This window comes from Lathyrus oleraceus, chromosome 1 (assembly GCF_024323335.1).
Source record: "Lathyrus oleraceus cultivar Zhongwan6 chromosome 1, CAAS_Psat_ZW6_1.0, whole genome shotgun sequence".
NCBI lineage: Eukaryota > Viridiplantae > Streptophyta > Magnoliopsida > Fabales > Fabaceae > Lathyrus > Lathyrus oleraceus.
The window spans coordinates 217,021,220-217,039,505 of record NC_066579.1 but is presented as its reverse complement, the minus strand read 5'-3'; the positions used below and the strand labels follow the sequence as shown (position 1 = coordinate 217,039,505).

The 18,286-nt window shown below is 33.1% G+C and overlaps 1 protein-coding gene across 1 annotated transcript in view; it reads right to left on the bottom strand.

The window, feature by feature from the left end:
* The window catches only part of LOC127128341 (uncharacterized), a 5,393-nt gene extending 1,479 nt beyond the window's left edge, over window positions 1-3,914 (bottom strand). Inside the window, exons 1-2 of the mRNA XM_051057596.1 lie at window positions 3,360-3,914; window positions 2,193-2,454 (exon numbers count right to left, since the gene is read on the bottom strand). Coding sequence (XP_050913553.1) covers window positions 2,193-2,454; window positions 3,360-3,494 — 397 coding nt within the window. The 5' untranslated portion in view covers window positions 3,495-3,914. The remainder of the gene's footprint in view (window positions 1-2,192; window positions 2,455-3,359) is intronic.
* Between the last annotated feature and the right edge of the window lie 14,372 nt (window positions 3,915-18,286).

The window sequence follows — 18,286 nt, the reverse complement described above, 5'->3', positions numbered from 1 at the left end:
ATCAGTCACAGGACATAAAATTTGAATCAGGCATTGGCACATTATAATAATGTACCACTCTAAAACCCAATGCATTTTCTATATGTTGAAACTACCAAACTACTCTCCATGTTCGAGCATTTCTCTCCCTGTCCTATAACACTAATTAACTCAGCTTGATCATTTCCCAACTTCACTCTATTCACAAGACAGTAAGATGTAACTCAAGCCAACAGCACTTTTAACCTTAAGAAAAAAATGCATATTAAAGCAAAATAATAGCCAAGTATATCTCTACCATATACAACACAGCTTAAGGGTATATCAATGAGACGTATCACACCATATTATAATGTGAGAAACAATATTTGAAACAGAGAAACTTTATAGGAAAAATCCAGTATACCAAGGAATTTACATGATGTAGCCCTAAATATTATGGGTCCCCCTAATATGCACTTGGCCCAAGCAGGGACCACTTGGTTTTACCTGCTACGAAAGGTTAAGAAAAATTAAAAGTATACTCGGGGTAAATAAAGAAAACATAGGCTCACATTATCTTAATCTGTCGGAGACTATCAAAATACAAACAATGCTAGTGATTTCATGTTGACAGTAATCAAAATAAGCAAGAGTCAAATGGGGAAGAAGAAGCACAATAATAAGGGTCAAGTGGAAGTGTTCACATAGTTGTTGAGCAGTCAAATTAAGCTGAATAAATTCTCTAAGAAATAGGTTGTGACAAGGACGGCGAACTCGGGTGGGTTCCAAACCAAGAAGCAAGTGTTTGTGGAGCTATGTGAAACACTCTCCATGCTAGAATCGTACACCATGTTGCAATTGTCAACGGAGGAGGTAGAGGAGGGCAGCACAACATCCAATTTACAATTAAATATTGCATTCAACATATTAAAATCTAAAGTTATTAATATTAAATATTTCTTTTAATTTATTGAGCATATCATAAGTTAGCCCTCGGATAAGTATTGAGCAAACTGAACAGATTTAGAAGAGGGAAAATGGGGAAATTGATACTACGAAATTGGAGAAAGATCCCTCAGAATGCCAAGTATCAACAGGGGAGGGAGCATGGCACAAAAATCAAATGGTTTCTCAACCTTTTTGTTCACTACAAAAGGGAGTCCTAATTTTGATTTTAAACGGCGAACACCAACGCTCCTCCCTTCAGATTACTAAAATTATCATCATAGGGAAATCTTTTATAGCAAGAAGGAAATCTTTTATTATCTCAAAGGGACACTCAATTATGGAACTCTACACAATACAAACCCTGTGAATCTTTTATTATCTGAAAGGGACACTCAATTATTGAACTCTACACAATACAAACCCTGTGAATGGGTAACTCGATTCACTACACCGTTTTCCGAATTTCTTAGTAACAAAAAAAATGGAATGTATGATGCCAAAACTCTTTTTCCAAATTATTGTGGCACAACCTTCTGTAAAAACAAGAGAGTTCGGAGTTCAACCCTTTTCTAGAGAGTGCACATTAGGGGATCCCAAATACCAGAGTTATTAATCCCGGATAGCGGAGCGGGGCAGCCAACCCCAAAAATGGGATAGCGGGATAGCGGATAGCAGGATAACTTTTTGGACTAATTATATGAATAATCTACATATATATTTAATGTACATTAAATAACTTTTTGGACTAATTATAGGAATGATCTACATAAATTAATTCCAGAATCAATATATTTTAAAAGAAAGGAAAAAAAACAATGATATGAAAGAAAAAACAACTTGAAAATGAATAGGAAAAAATCGAATAGAGAAGAACATAGACAACAAAATAGAAAAGCAGAAAACAGAAGAACGTGATAAAGAAAGGTGAAAAAACACGAATGAGAGGAGAAAACACGAACGACTACAATAAATTTCCCAATTTTAAACTTGTTAAGGGTTAAAAGGATTTTTTCGGACTCCAACAAAGCCCTAAAAGCAGAAACCCGCTCCGGGCCGGGAAGCGCTCCGCTCCCGCAACCCGCTATCCCAGCTTTCCCGGCCGCTATCCGAAACTGGGATGAGCGCCGCTCCTCCACAGCGGAGGGTTTCTGCACCGGGAGAGAATCCCGGGATAGCGCTTGGAGCGGCCGCTATTAATAACTGTGCCAAATACTACAGGGTTGTCTTTTAGCGTTTAAAAATGATAATGCACACCAGAAAAACAACATTAGCTCAATAATTACCTGGAAGTTTTGGTACATCAAGCCTTTCACATAATTCATCACAGAAATGGTTGCAGTTTTTGGACAATAGATCATATGCACTTCCAGGCCACTCTCTACTGAGTTCTCTCAATATTTGATTTACCTTGAAAATGGAAAAGTTTGTTTTCCCTAGTACAATGGATTCACGATATGTGTACATCGGGTTCTGTCCAGAAGGGCAGCTAAAAACCCCAGTACCTTGCTCACAGTATCCAAATGACCATTCATCCTCTCCATAAATCTGCAAAAGCATGAGAAGAATGAATGCTTTAATGATTGTCTATCATTTTCGTCATAATAAAAGACAACCAAAAGTATGAGAAGAATGATTTAATACATGGTTTTAAATTGTAGTCCGCAACCGCAATTGCGGCCGCAATATTACTGATGTGGTAGTCTCACAGCCGCATCGGACCGCAATTGCAGTGTGATTTTGAAATCATGTGTCCTTCCACATTAGGAATTGCATCAGACAACTTTGTCCGGGTTTCTTCAAGTATTTTCGTCAAAACTCAAAATTTAGAACCCAAAAACTCAATTTACTTCTGAAAAATCGTACCTTTTAAGTGTTTTTAACTGTGTATTTCAAACTCTTTTCAGTCAAAATAACGCCGCAACGGCCTCAATCACAACAACCCGCAAATGCAACACCCACAACGGCATCCGAGGCCCCAAATCATGCTTTAATTTACACAATTATACCTCAAAGGATGATTTTCTTTTTCATTGCCGAATAGGTCTATTAGCCTGTTTTTTTTACTACTCTTGTCACATGTCTCCTAGTTTTGACCATTACCATTAACATGCTTTTACTCTGGCATCAACAAACCTTTCACAAGCTTTGAGTAGTTTTAGGTTTCACAACATTGGAAGACTGAGTTGACACTAAAATAAACACACGCATGCACTTAATCATACTTAATAGTTTTAGGTTTCTCAATTAACCTACTTAAGACTATAAAAAAAAAGTGGCTAAGAATTACAAAAAAATTACAAAAATGGTGAAATATTTAAAATTTAAGCTCCTGATTATCAAACACGCATAAAGAAGCAAAACTACCGGATCCAATCATATCAAAATCCTAAAAATCAACATAAAAAACATTAATTTGCAGAAAGGGAAAGAGAGTGATGAAAAAATCAAACCTGAACAGCACTATGAAAAATGCCACCAAGACCAATACCATCTTTGAAGATCTTATTGATCTGAAGAATGGTGTTGTTGGCTTTCTCCGATCCACTATTCGTTACATCGTATATATGCAGTGTCACATCCGCCATCTTTCTCTTTCAAACCAGAGCCACCACAACCAAGTTGATTCAACACACTTCACTTTTTTTCTCTCTATAAACCCTAATTACCTATTGGGAATCTCAAAAAATGATTCGATTTTTCAAGAATCAATCAAAAGCGAGTATTGTAATTGTTTATTTCCATATATTCATATGGAATTTGTGGAGAATTGAAGAGAGATTTAGCCTCGGGATTCTGAAAAACAAAACCCTAAACCGAAATTTCTCTCTTGAATTCGAAGTTTTTCTCTTTCGCTTTCGAATTTATATTCGTATAGGGAGGGAACAAGAGAGAGAAAGAGTGTTGTTTGCCTGTGATTGAGCAAAATATATTTAGATAAGGAAATAGAAGAAAATGCAAAGAAAAGTATTTTTTTTCATTTTTTAAAATAAATTTTGGTATCTGATCTTGTGAAGAAAAGTAAATTAAATCGAAGGTTTAAATGTTTTTCTTTTTCAATTAATTTAGTGGTCAAATTCACACACTTTCTTATGTCTATAAAATGTTAAGAATCTATTAGACAAACTTTTATATAAAAATCTTGTCATTTTATTATATTACTAAGAGATTAATTATTGTGTAAAAAAATTTATATGCTTGATTCATCAATATGATTTATTTGTATTATTTTATTATTAATAAAATAAAAATTAAATTTTGTAAACATTCAATATTTATGATTGATATGATAAAATACTTCAATTAAATTTTATTTTATTGGCAATGTTATTTATAAAAAAAATGTTTTTTTAAAACATAACTAATATATTTAAATCATATGTAAACCAAATGTATTATTTATTCAATAAATTTATAAAATATATTGTTTCATATAATTAAGATTAGAGTGAGTCTTATTTTTTTGTAAAAATTATTAGTATATAAATATTAATAAATTTAATATATATTTTGTAATATATGAATTATATTAATCTCTTAACTTAAATAAATTTTCATCTAATTAATAATAAACTTAACAATTTCAATAAATTTTGAAATTTATATATCTAAAAAAATATTAAATTATATTAATAATTTGTTTACATTAATATATAAATATAAATAAATATTAATATCACATATACCATTGAATTATTTTATGCACCCTTATTCATTCTCTATTTTATAAAAGAACTTAACTTGATTAGATAAAATTTTACATTATTTAAATCCACTATTATATTACATTGAGTTATCCTACACACCTCTACTATTTTTCTATTATAAAAAAAATATTTTTTAATTTAATAAGATATTTAAAATTTAAGATTTAAATGGAATGTTACGAGTCATGCATTTGATCTTTGTAATTAAAAATATTATTTATTCAATAAATATAAAATATTTTTTTTAATAAAGATCAAATAATGGATAAGAATCTAAAATTATTAAATGTTATTAAAATTAAAAGCATGATTTGAAAATGGAAATTAAAGGTTAATTTTAACTAAAATAGATCTGATATGCCATTTATTTTACAGCTGGAAGGCACTTGTGGGTTGTGTTTGGTGGATGATTATCAACTAGTGAAGGAAAATGTGGGACCCACGTAGTCATGCACGGCATTATTAACGGTCACACAAACTAGCTACTGGCAATATGAAATGACGGAACCTCCATTTTCGAATTTTTAGGGTTGTGTCAGAAAAGAGGGGTGGTTAGATTAAATTATGGATATTTTTCCGTTCGTTAAGGGGAAGAAGTAAAATGGATTGTGACAGAGGATGCAATAATTTTCTTTATAAAACAACTATCAAGAGAAAAAACATATATATTTGATTGTCCAAAATTAATTATTTTTAGTGCTCTTACGAACAAGTTGATAATTAAATACAAAAAATTATATTATAAAATTAATTATAATTGATGGCTTTATTAAATACTCAAAGTTTTTTATTTTTGTTTTTTAATATGTGCTCATATAGGACAAATTACTTAACATTTTTTATTTTAATTAGTATTTTTTATAAAAAAATATTAAAAAAACCCTTAGATATATATAAAAATAACAAGAGTATAAACACTACGAAATAACTTACTCTATAATAAAACTTTCACGACAATTAACAAATATCATTGTATAATTATTAGGTGTTATATAACAGAAAAAATTTATGTTATAATTTTTACAAAAGTTTAGAAAATGTACTTGGATTCATGATGGTGATTCTTGTTCGATTCTTTATTTGAATCCATCTTTCCTCTTTTTGATTTAAATCCCTTCAAGAATTATCACCATGGATTCGGGCACGTTTTCTAAACATATAAGTAGGTATTCATAAAATTATGAAAATCATAATATCAAGATTCAAATATGATTTTTTTTGTCAATTCTTAGTAAGTTTGACTTTATTACAACTAACTCCATCATAACTCGTGAGATAAACAAAATGATCTTTCATCTTCTTTAATTGGTCGGGAGAACTGACACTTCAAAAAGGATTGTCCTAAAAAGAATATATGGTTCAAAAAGAAAGGTATATTTTATATTTTCATAAATTTCGAATCAAATAATACTTTGTGCCTTTTCGGGTGCGATTAATCATGTGACACATATTATGTAAGGATTCCTTTCTATTTAAATCATAAAAGGAAGTGGAAAATTTCTTTAAATGGGAAATAAAATGAAGGCACAAATAAAAGGAATTACAACATATAGATCAATATTTTAAAAACCGAACCGAATCAGCCGGTTCAACCGGTTGAATCGAGAACCAAAGTTGAATCTAGTCCGGTCAACCTTTAAAAATTGCTAGTGGATTAAAATCGGAGTAAAACCGAGAAAAAAAACTAGTCAGCTTTATAAAACTGCCAAGTTCAAATAAATGCATTAAATTGGTCTTTTTTATAAAAAAAATTGATAGTTTAATATGTCAATATCAAAACTTAAAACATTCCTTAATCACAAAAAAATCATTTTTTGTGCAATCATACAAACGTCTAAATTTTATCACTTTATTATAGTTTTTCTTTCAACCACACTCAATCATCATCAAGTTGTCTCTTTCAAACATAGTCAAGTCAATATTGTTTGTCGTTGTCAATTATGAGTTATTGATCGTCGATCAACTTGAATTTATTTATTGATGTTCAATTAAGTATGTTGTCTTTGTTGGATCAGTCCGATCCTGCTTCTTCTTGATTGAATTAGTATTTTCATATAAAAAAGTATGTTGCATTGTTTATTTTTGATAATTCTATCTTATTTAATTTAGATATTCTTAATTATTTGAATTTTGTTTTAGTTATTATGTTCTATTATTTTAATTTTGGTTTGAATTAGTTTAATTAATTTTATTGTAATTCTTTGATTTGTTCAAATTATTTTTAAATGAATGATGAAATTAAGTGTAGAACTATATTATGTTATTATATGTACTGTTGATATTATTGTATTAAGTTTGTAATAGATTTTTAAAATGTTTATTTTATTAAGTTGTGAATATATGAATGTGTGTGACATATCTATGAAATTTAGATTCATATTATTAGTTTATTTAATAAATGGTTCGGTCGTAGGTTTAATCGGTTGAACTAATTGAACTTTAAACTGAATGTTTCACCGATTCGATTTTCGATCCAATTTTTAAAATATTGGTGTAGATTGATTTTGGATATTGGATGTCACATAAGTATGAAAAGTTGTCTTTATGTACTTGGATGTGCAAGAAATTTAGTTTCTATTGCTAAGTTCGATGAATTAAATTTTAATTTTAGAATTGGAAACAGTGTATTTTCTTTATTAAAGATTTGTACTATTATGGTTATGGTACTTTAGTTGATGGTTTATAGTGTTTTAATCTTGATGTTAATTTTAAAGAATTTTTGTTTAATATTGAACATGTCGTTGATAGTAAGTGAAGTACGCATATGAGAGTTCTGCTTATTTGTTGCATCATAGGTTAGGCCATATATCAAAAGAAAGAATAGTGAGGTTAATGAAAGGTGAAATATTACCTCAATTGAATTTTGGTGACTCGAATATATGTTTGGTGACTAGAATAGTGAGGTATATGCTGCTGACTCAAATTTTCGTCTACAAGAAGCACTGAACTTCTTGAATTGATACACGCTGATATTTGTGGTTCGTTCGATGTCCCTTCTTTAGGCGGAGAAAAGTATTTGAACTCCTTTATTGATGACGTCTTGCATTATTGTTACTTGTATTTATTATATGAAAAGTCTCAATCAGTGAACATTCTAAAGATATTCATTAATGAGATAAAAATATAGTTAGATAGAAAAGTAAAGATAATGAGGTCTGATAGAGGTAGTGAATATTATGGAAAGTATAATGAGAAAGGACAGTGCCAAGATCCATTTGTAAAGTTTCTCGAAAGTCATGGCATATATGCATAATATACTATGTCTGGCACACCACAACAAAATGATGTGGCTAAGAGGGGGAATCGTACTCTCACGGATATTATTAGGTTGATGTTAAAGTATAGTAATCTACCATTATCATTGTGGACGTGTGCATTAAAAACCGTTACGTATTTGCTTAATAGGATTCCTAACAAGGCATTTCCTAAGACTTATTATGAAATATGAATAGGAAGGATATCTAGTTTAAGCATCTTCATGTTTGGGGATGTCAAGCGAAAGTAAGGGCGTATAATCCACACTAAAAGAAAATTTATGCAAGAACCAGTAATGGTTTTTTTCATTTGGCATCTTAAAAAATCAAAAGGGTGTAGATTGTCTTAATCATAATACAAGAATAATTGAGTTTGGTAACGCCTGATTTATTGAGAATAGTTAGTTTAGCGGGAGTGAGAAATCGCATAAAATGGATATTCGAGAGACTCGTGAAGAATCTTCATAACCTAAAGAATCTTCATGGGTTGTTGTACATTTGGTTGTATTACCGCCACGCAACATACATAGACAACAAATCAACATTCAAACCCCACAAAATGAACAAATAGTTGATGAACCAGTTGATAATGTACAAGTCATAAATGAGCAAGAACAAGTGATCAAACAAACACAAGAAATAATGGATGACAATAATGTATGGGATCTAGTTGAGTTGTTTAAAGGTTCAAAATGAGTTGGTTATAAATGGATATTTAAGACCAAGCGAGACTCAAAAAGCAATATTGAAATATATAAAGCTAGAATCATCGCCAAAAGTTTCACTCAAAAGGATGGTGTTGATTACAAAGAAACCTTTTGTCTTGTTTCAAAGAAGAACTCTTTGAATTTTTTTTGGCTTTGGTGGCTCATTATGACTTAGAGCTTTACTAAACGGATGTGAAAACCATTTTTCTAAATGGTAACTTAGAGAAAGAAGTGGATATGACTCGACTTGAAGGGTTTGTTAATATAGGAAAAGAAAGTTTAATGTGTAAATTAAAGAATTTAATATATGGACTGAAATAGGCTTCCAAACAATGGTATATTAAATTTAACAATAAAGTTTTTTCATATGGTTTTATATAGAACAATGTAGATCAGTGTATCTGTATGAAGGTTGTTGGGAGCAAATTAATAATTGTGGTCTTATATATTGATGATATTTTACTTAGTGCAAGTGATGTTGCTTTGTTACATGATGTGAATAAGTTTATCTTTAATAAACTTGAAATGAAATATATGGGTGTGATGTAACACCTTTCTAAACCCCACATACGATTATTGGATATTTTAATTAAAATCACAACCACAAGGTGTAGCACCTCAAATTTGCACCTCTCATTTGTATATACATTTTCATTTTAGGCCATTAACATTGCATTGTTCATTGCATAGTCCATCAAGTCATCAGGCAAGACTGGTCAGGAGATTCCACTGTGCAAGGCAACAAGTGCATTTTCTATGAGATCAAAGCCCTAGGGTTGGTACAATGAGTTCATGTAACCCAAGGATCATTTTGAAGTGATTTGGCCAAGTGTTGAAGGCTCAGAGATCATCAGTCCATGTGCAATTCATCTGAAACCCTAAAAAGTCAACAGAAGTCAACTGTCAATTTAATTGTGGATTTGGAGGTGGGAGATGGTTAGAGATGCCTCATTCATGTGTAAACAAGTCTCATTTGACATTTCAAACATCAACATTGAAGAATTTGAGGTCAGATCAAGACTTTCCAAAAATAGCAGGTGGCCTATAATTTGAACTTTCCAAAAATGGAAAGGTTTTTGACCAACTTCAACTCAAGATTATATTATCAAGAAAGCTTCAAATGAAATTTTGTCCAACATGAAAGTTGAAGATCTTTCTCTCCCATTTCCAAAAAGTCCAAGATCATGAATTTCTCATGTGTGGTTGATGAGATATGGTTCAAACATGGCAAAGTGTGGTTTAGACTTCAAATGAGCATAACTTTCAAACCAAAACTCCAAATTGGATGGCTCTTTTTGTATTGTTCTTATTTTGACCTCTAAATTCCAAATCATGCATTGCATTACACCAATTATCATCACATAAGCATTTGGTAATTCACTTGATTTTTGGAGGGAAATTATGTAATTCAAATTTGGTGCATTGTTTAAACATTCTACCACCACCATTGGCTCCAAAACAGGATTTTAAGTGAAAATGGATTGAATTTCATGCACTGTTCACATGCATCCCATGCATGAGGGTGAAAAACAAATTTACACTTACACTCCCAAAATGTTAATTACACTTATCCATTGGCTTAAGCATGATTAAAAGAGTGATTATCATGGCATATATAAGGCAAACCCTAACTGTTTCAGCATTAACAACAACTCATTTTTTCAGATCTAGAATTTTTCATCAAATTTTCTCTCAAAAATTTCTTCAAATTTCTTCAAACAATATCCATTTTCTCTTGCTTGATTCATCATCTGGAAGCATCCTTGAGCAAGTTTGGAAGAGAATTCACATGAAATCGTGCCTGTTTGAAGCATATGCAAGCTTGAACTCATCCATGGTGAATCCAAATTCTGGTGGAATCAAGTGCAATTGAACTTCAAGCTTTCATCCAATCAACTCTACAAGCTGCATAGAAGAAGTTTGGAGCATCACAAGGCCTGAATCACACGAATTCCAGATCTGCTCTTCAAGAGGTTACAAAATCGATCCTCTTATTTCTCAAAATTATTGTGATATTATTGTAAATCTTGTTGTTGTGGTCATGCTGAGCTTTAAATCGTGTGAAATGATCCATTATACATGAAGACATGCTTGTTTAAAGTTTTGATGATGAAACTTGTTTCCTTCGATTCATGCATGTTTGTTGGTTTCTTGATGAAATAGTTATGGATTATTGATGTATGATGAAAGATCTGCATAATGATATGCTTAATTTCAAGTTCTGGAAATTTTGTTCGTAATGTTCTTGAGGAATCCCTTGTTCATGAGCCGCGCGCGATGAAGATGATGTTTTTCATGTTTAGGGAACGGTTTTGATCCATAGGCCACGCTTTCCTGTGTTTTGCATGTGTTTTGTTAGGGTTATTCATGCATTGGTCCACGTCCTCGCTTGTTTGGCGTAATGGTTCGCTCACGTTCATTTGACCAAGCTCACTCAGCTCTGACCGGCCACGTTGGATTAATGAAACGCTGAGTTTCAGTCCTTGGCGCCTTGCATATTTAAATTCGTCCCAGCTTCGATTCTGCGCCATGCCATGATTCAAATGCTTCTTTGTTTTTTCTATTTCCTTCCATGTATTTCATATCCATGCTTCTCATCATTTTTTTTTCATCATCTTACAAAATTCATATATAATTGAAAAATCATCCAAAAGTTATGAGATTTTTTGCATCATGATCCTTATCCTGTCTATTATTTTTTGATCATTTTTCCATAAATTGTGCATGGCTGGATAATTTTTTGTGCTAGGATGTTTGGACATGTATGCTTACTTGACATTGCCTTGCTATATCATTTGTGAAATGTTTGATTCTTGTCCAATGCTTATGAAATTTTGCATGATGAAACTAGGCACTTTGCTTGACATTTTGGTGTTGACTTGGTATTTTTATCAATCACCATTGCTGTTTTATGAATGTGCTAAGTTAGGTGTGACAATTTGTGTCACACCTTGTGATGTTCAACTTGATTGATGTGTTTGCCATGCCAAATGATCTCCAATTGCCTTGATTTTTTGTATGATGCATATTATGGATGTTATGAATGAGCATGAATTTTGTTGGATTTTTTGGAATCATTTCTGATTTGATTGAGATTTTTCATTCTGGTTGGTCACATTTGAGCTTTAAAATTGCCTTGAACTTCATTTGATCATAAAATGCTTGTTTCTTATCCAATGCTTCTGAAATTTTGCATACTATTTCCAGACATGTTGAGTGTTGTTTTGGCTTTGGTTTGAGGTTTTTACCATGATCCATTCCTGTTTTATGCCCATGCTAACTTGGTGTGACAATTTGTGTCACACATGTGCTTGTTGTGATTGTCTTGATTTATGCTATGTGATTGCCATGCTTAATGATTTCCAATGCCTCTAATTTTTTGTGTGATGATCATGTTGAATGTCCTGTTTACTCATGAATTTTGCCAAGATTATTTGGATCATTTTTGATTTAATGTGCATTTGTTTCTTCTGATGTCACAATGTAGTCACAATTTGCATACCTTGCCATGTTTGGTTCATGAAATGCTTTTGGTTAATGATATTAATATGGGACCTTTTGGATTGTGTTCTTGATTGATTGAAGTTGATTCATGTTAAATTTCATGTTCTGTTTTGAATGTTTGACCTACTTTTGACCCTAGGCTTTGACCTAGTGGTTTGGACTCACTGTTTGGATTATGGATTTCAGGTTAAGAAGCACATTGCCATGGTTGGATTGGTCCACTCATTTGAGTTGATTAATTGGTTGATGTTGGCTAACCTTGAGTTGTTTTGTAGGCTTAGAGACCAAGTGGCTTAATAGCTTGTGCCTTGCACATTGTTGCCTAATGTCTTATCTGTCTGATTGTGTGATTGACTGTTGTCTGTCTATTTGTTTGACTTGTAAACTGATTGGTTTAGATTTTTTCAGGTACCTAAGTTGCTTTGAGTTCTTTTGAACTTGCTTTGCTAGCTTGTGGGTTGCTTAACCTAGGTATAACTCTCTGACTTCATGTAGTCTGGAAGACCTGTCCTGTTATGTGGGCAGGCACCTGTCTGAAGCCCTCCTTAAGAGGCAATGCTTGTGTTTGTTTACTTTTGTGCCAAGCAGGAAAAGTCCTCTTATGAGGCAATTGGCAGATAAAAGAGATGTGTAATCCATCTCCTGCTATTCAGTGTGTCATCCACTTTGCTCACACCATGTGTTGATGCATTGTGGATATCAACCCAAGATCTTTGTTGTGTCAGTCATATGTGGAGAAGAGTTCCTACATTCTGAACTCCCACACTTTCATTTGTCTGAAGCTCTCCCAGGCCAGGGATAAGAGTTGTGAGGTCTTATCCTCACTTCCCATTTCATCTGCTTCACCCTAACTCTCAATGTTAGGGTTAAGAGCTAACTACACCCGATTCTAGTTGGCTTGTTTTTACAGCCTAACCTTGTATGAGCCCAATTGTTTGCATATAGTGTGTGTGCTTGCCTATTTGTGCTTGTGTGTGTTTGCCTGTGTTGTTTAGGATAGCTTGCTCCCTGTGCAAGTTAGATAGAAACCTTAATATAGGGATCGTATGCATGATAACCTCTAGGCTTGAGTCGTAGTCTCCCTAGTAGTTTGTGTCTCCCTTTGTTTCTGGTTAGGATAGAAGTTCTCTCCCTGTGTAGGGGAACTACATCGCCCTGGTCCTCATACCAGATGAGGAACGTAGGCAGGAGATGAGTTGATCTCTTCGGGCGCCTTTTTTCTTTTTCAACCCCTTTGTGTGTGTTTGGAGTCTGACGTAAGTCCAGCGATTGGCAGTTGGTTTCCTGTGTCTTGTTTGCTTGTTGGAGTCTGACGTAAGTCCAGCGATTGGCAGTTGGTTTCCTGTGTGTGTGTTTGTTGGTTCGGAGTCTGATGTAAGTCCAGCGATTGGCATTCGGTTTCCATGTTTGCTTGTTTGTGTGGAGTCTGACGTAAGTCCAGCGATTGGCAGTCGGTTTCCTGTGTGGTTTTGTTTGGCGTGCGTTAGCCGAGCTACGAGTGCTCTGATTCTTCTTCTGTCAGAGAAGATACGTATGCATAGGATGTGACATCCTAGCGAGCACGTTTCCCCTGTCCCGAACTATGTCGACTCTGATGTCTGTGCCTGACAGACTACGTAGGCCCAGGATGTGATATCCTGCCGAGTCCTGATTCTCTTGTCTTTCTGTGTGTTCTTTACAGCCTTGTGTGGTGTCTGAGCAGTTTTTTAGCAACCTTATCCTTTCTTTTTGTGCGTGGATCCCGTCGAGTACGACGGATGCGTAGGGGTGCTAATACATTCCCTTCGAATAACCGACTCCCGATCCCATCTCTCTCTGGTCGCGAGACCATATCTTTTCCAGGTTTACTTCGAGCATTTCCTTTCCCTCTTTTGGGATAAATAACGCACGGTGGCGGCTCTGTTGTTTTATTTTCCCGTCGGTTTTTTTGCGTAATGCGACACAAGGGTGTCACACATATCACAAACACATCTTACTCCATAACACAGGTCACGTTGATTCATATCAAACTTGTCATCGCATGTTCACTTCCATTTTAAAGTATCATTGTAGTGGAAATATCATAAACAATTATGAAAGATAAGGCAAGTAATTATATTTGGTCTTAAACTTCAACTTTAATAACAAATAAGAGAGTTATAATCAATCCTCTCAACATGCTTAAGAATGCACCACAACAAAATTAGTCTTACGACTTCAAATGTCATCAAAATAAAACAAGCATTCCCAACCTGATGTTACATGATCATATCAAGACTCTACTAAATAAAGCGTTAAACTAAAAATCAACTCCATGAGATGGATTCCACTTACTTCAGCAATGTTACTCCTGAGTATCTGCGCGATGGCCATGTAAAGGCAACATTCAAATAGAAAGGGTGAGAATTTATTTCAATAATAAACGGTATGGAATGTAAAATAGAGTAAAATGTCTACATAATCATGCACCATAACATATCACATTCTCACACTCAAATCATCATCAACATCATACACAACAACATCTCAATTATCATCAATAACATACGCAACAACATTATCATCACACAGAGTCATATTCCATGCATACATTTCATTCATGCTATGCAACTCATGACACCAATAACGACTCATATATATGTGGTACCATTCATAAACACTCAGGTCCATCTCGCTCCTGATCCCCACCATAGGATCAGAGCACACCAAATCGTTACCACCACTATAGGTAACGCTTCATTAATTCTCACCATAGGTAACACTTCACTAATTCCAAGCTAGATTATCTACCTGTTCCCGATCCATACCACCGAATCAGAGCACACCAAAACTATACCGAAGCCCATACACCATGATGTGTGACTCTCAATAAGATGCATTATCTCAACAAGGTTCGCGAAAAGGATCCCCATACACATCTCACTATTTATACATCACACCATTCATCATGCGCAAAAATCAATTCATGTTACAACGTCAATAACATCAGCAAACATCAACAACTCATTAAGACCTTAACAACATTATCATAACATTGTTGACATAACAACATCATTGTCACACAACAGTATTACAATAATGCAGCAATTCATCAAACATATAAACTAATACATTTATCGACATATTAGGCGCATGAATAATATTCAAACATTTCACCAATCACTACCATGTTACATATTTGAGCATTAGCTTTCCAATGGTTCAAACGACACGTCATTTGTATATACGGATCAAAAGTTATGGTCAAAATCATCGAATACTGCAAAACGAACATTTTGGCAGTTATGTGTCGACGCATGACTCGTGTGTGTCGACGCATAACATGTCCAGGTCGGATCATGTACCTCATTTTTAAATCTTATAGCATTTTGTTTAATGTGTTGACTGCATGTGTCGAATCATGACCTTTACAGGTTGATGCATGACATATACAGGTCGACGCATGCATCGAACAGGTCAGCGCATGACCTTCATAGGTCGATGCATACTGCTATTTTTTTGTCTAAAAATCAGTTTTAACCATGCAAACACTACCTTATATAACAACACCTTATTTTACAAAAATTTATCATATTAATCTCAATTCTTACTGCTATCATACCCTAGACTCATCTATTATTTCAATGATTCATGGATCAATAACACATTACAACAATGTCATCAATTTTCGTCAAATTCAACATGATTCATTTGACTCAAGCACATCACAACAACAACATATTAATACACATGGTTACAATTCATATCATAGCAGCAACATATAAATACACATAGTTATAATTCATATCATTGTATATAAAAATAGTATTATCATCATCAATCAAAAAGATACCAAACCCTATGAAAGATTATGAGTCCCCCCACTCTACCCCTCCATCATAACCCTTATTATTAAAACAATTTACCACCCTTACCTGATTTCCTTGCAAAAATCTGAAGTGGAACCTTCACTCTCTTCCTCTAGATCACCTTTAGCCTTTTGCCTTAGTCTTCCTTCTCTTCTCTCCAAGTTTCTACGTAGGATGAAATCTGACTCCTTTTCCCAATTCTCTCTTTTTCTAGTAAACCAATTTCTCCCATTAGGTTTTCCCTATACTACCTTCAACTTAACCTTATAATTACCACTTTGCCCTTAAAATCTACACACCCCTTTGTTCTTATTATTTTATTATTCAAAAATTTATTTACTCAATTAATTAAATAAACTTCTATTTTCATTATTTAATGTAATAAAAATAGTGAACATTATTTTTAATTACTAAAACGGCTCTAAATTACTCTACTCACTTATATCACCTCTATATACCTTTAACTCAAGGATACATACCCCACCAACACCCAACCATAAAATAATTATTAAAATTCATAATTCTAACAAATAAATTATACTATAATATCAAATCAGAAAAACGGGGTTCACATGTGACATCATATGTGGTAGGATATAAATATTTCATAATAGATCACAAGGTCAGTTGGGATTGTCTCAAAAAAGTTATTTATAAATAAAATATTAGAGAGATTCATAATGGATAAATGCTTTGCAGGGACAGTTCCTATTCACAAATAGGGACAAGTTTAGTCAAATGCAATGTCCTAAAAATGAATTAGAAGGAAAATAAATGGAACTTATTCCCTACACATCAATGCTTGGGAGCTTGATGTATGTCCAAACATGTATCCGACCAAATATGAGTTTTGTTGTTGATATGTTTAGTCGATATCAAAGTAATCCTGGAATGGATCATTAGTAAGCTGCAAAGAAGGTTCTTATGTACTTAGAAGGCACCAAAGATTACATGCTCACATATAGAATGCCAGATCACCTTGAAGTGGTTGGCTACTCGGATTCATACTTTGCGGGATATGTGGACTCAATAAAATCCATATTTGGGTATGTTTTTCTTATGGATAAAAGAGAGATATCATGGAAAAGTGGAAAGCAATCTATAATTGTTATTTTGACTATGGAGGCAGAATTTTTGGCATGCTTTGAGGCCATAGTTATGATTACAAAACTTCATCTTAGGGTTGGTATTATGACTTGATATTATCGACAGTATAGTTAGGATGCTAAGGATTTATTGTGATAATTATGCAACTGCCTTCTTCTTTAAGAGTGATAAGTATGCTAAAGGCGCTAAACACATATAATTGAAGTACTTATCAATAAACAAAGAACTACAAAAACAAAAAGTGTCATTTGAACCATTGGTATAAATTAAATAATAACGGGTTTGTTAACTGAAGATTTTTCGTCCGAGACATTTATTGGCCATGTAGAAAGGATGGGCATTATGTAAAAATTATTGTTAGCATTATGGTATGATTGATATATACATGTATAGTTTACTGTTTGTATTGTATGACACTTATGAATTCAATTAAGGTTATGTTTCTGCTTAATTGTGTTTTCCATTTTATGTTGTATACATTAATATGTGATAACAAATGTGTTTTTGAAAAGACATGAAAGACACACGATTGCATCCCTTAAAGTTATTTGAATTGGATTGATTTGTGATACACTAGAGGAATCAAATTGATGGATAACCTGTGACCGCCATGATCTTACTATTTTAGTTCATTAAAGATAATGACTTAGTACTTTCAATGAACGGTGCATAATTATGGTTTAAGATTGAAATATCAAGTTGTCACATGAGTCAAGTGGGAGACTGTTGGATTAATTTATTAATTCATCAAATACGACTTTTGTAAATAAAAGTTTGGATTTAAATAAAATATATCTTAATGTGACGAATGTTTGGGTTTGATAGATAATTAAGCCAATGAGGTTTTTATTTTGAAAATTCAAAATAAAATTTTGGATCTCTCTCTTCATGACTACTGAGACATGACTATTGGGAATAGGAATGTGATTGTTAGAATAAGATGCCTATAAAATAGGCACCTTTAGGAAATCAACGTAGAGTTTTTCTCATTCTTTATGTTTTTCTAAAAAACAAAACAAAATAGTATCTTTATCATCAAAGATACATAAAATAAAAAAGTAAGACAAGAGAGAAGAATTCAAATCAAGAATCAATAATCGAACAAGAGTCGTCATCATAGATCCAAGCACGTTTTCTAAACCTTTCGGTAGAAATTCATAAAACTGTGAAAATCATAATATCAAGATCTAAATATGAAATTTTTCTGTCAATTCTTACTGGGCTTGACTTTACTCCAACTAGCTTTGTCATGAGCTGTGAGATGGACAAAATAT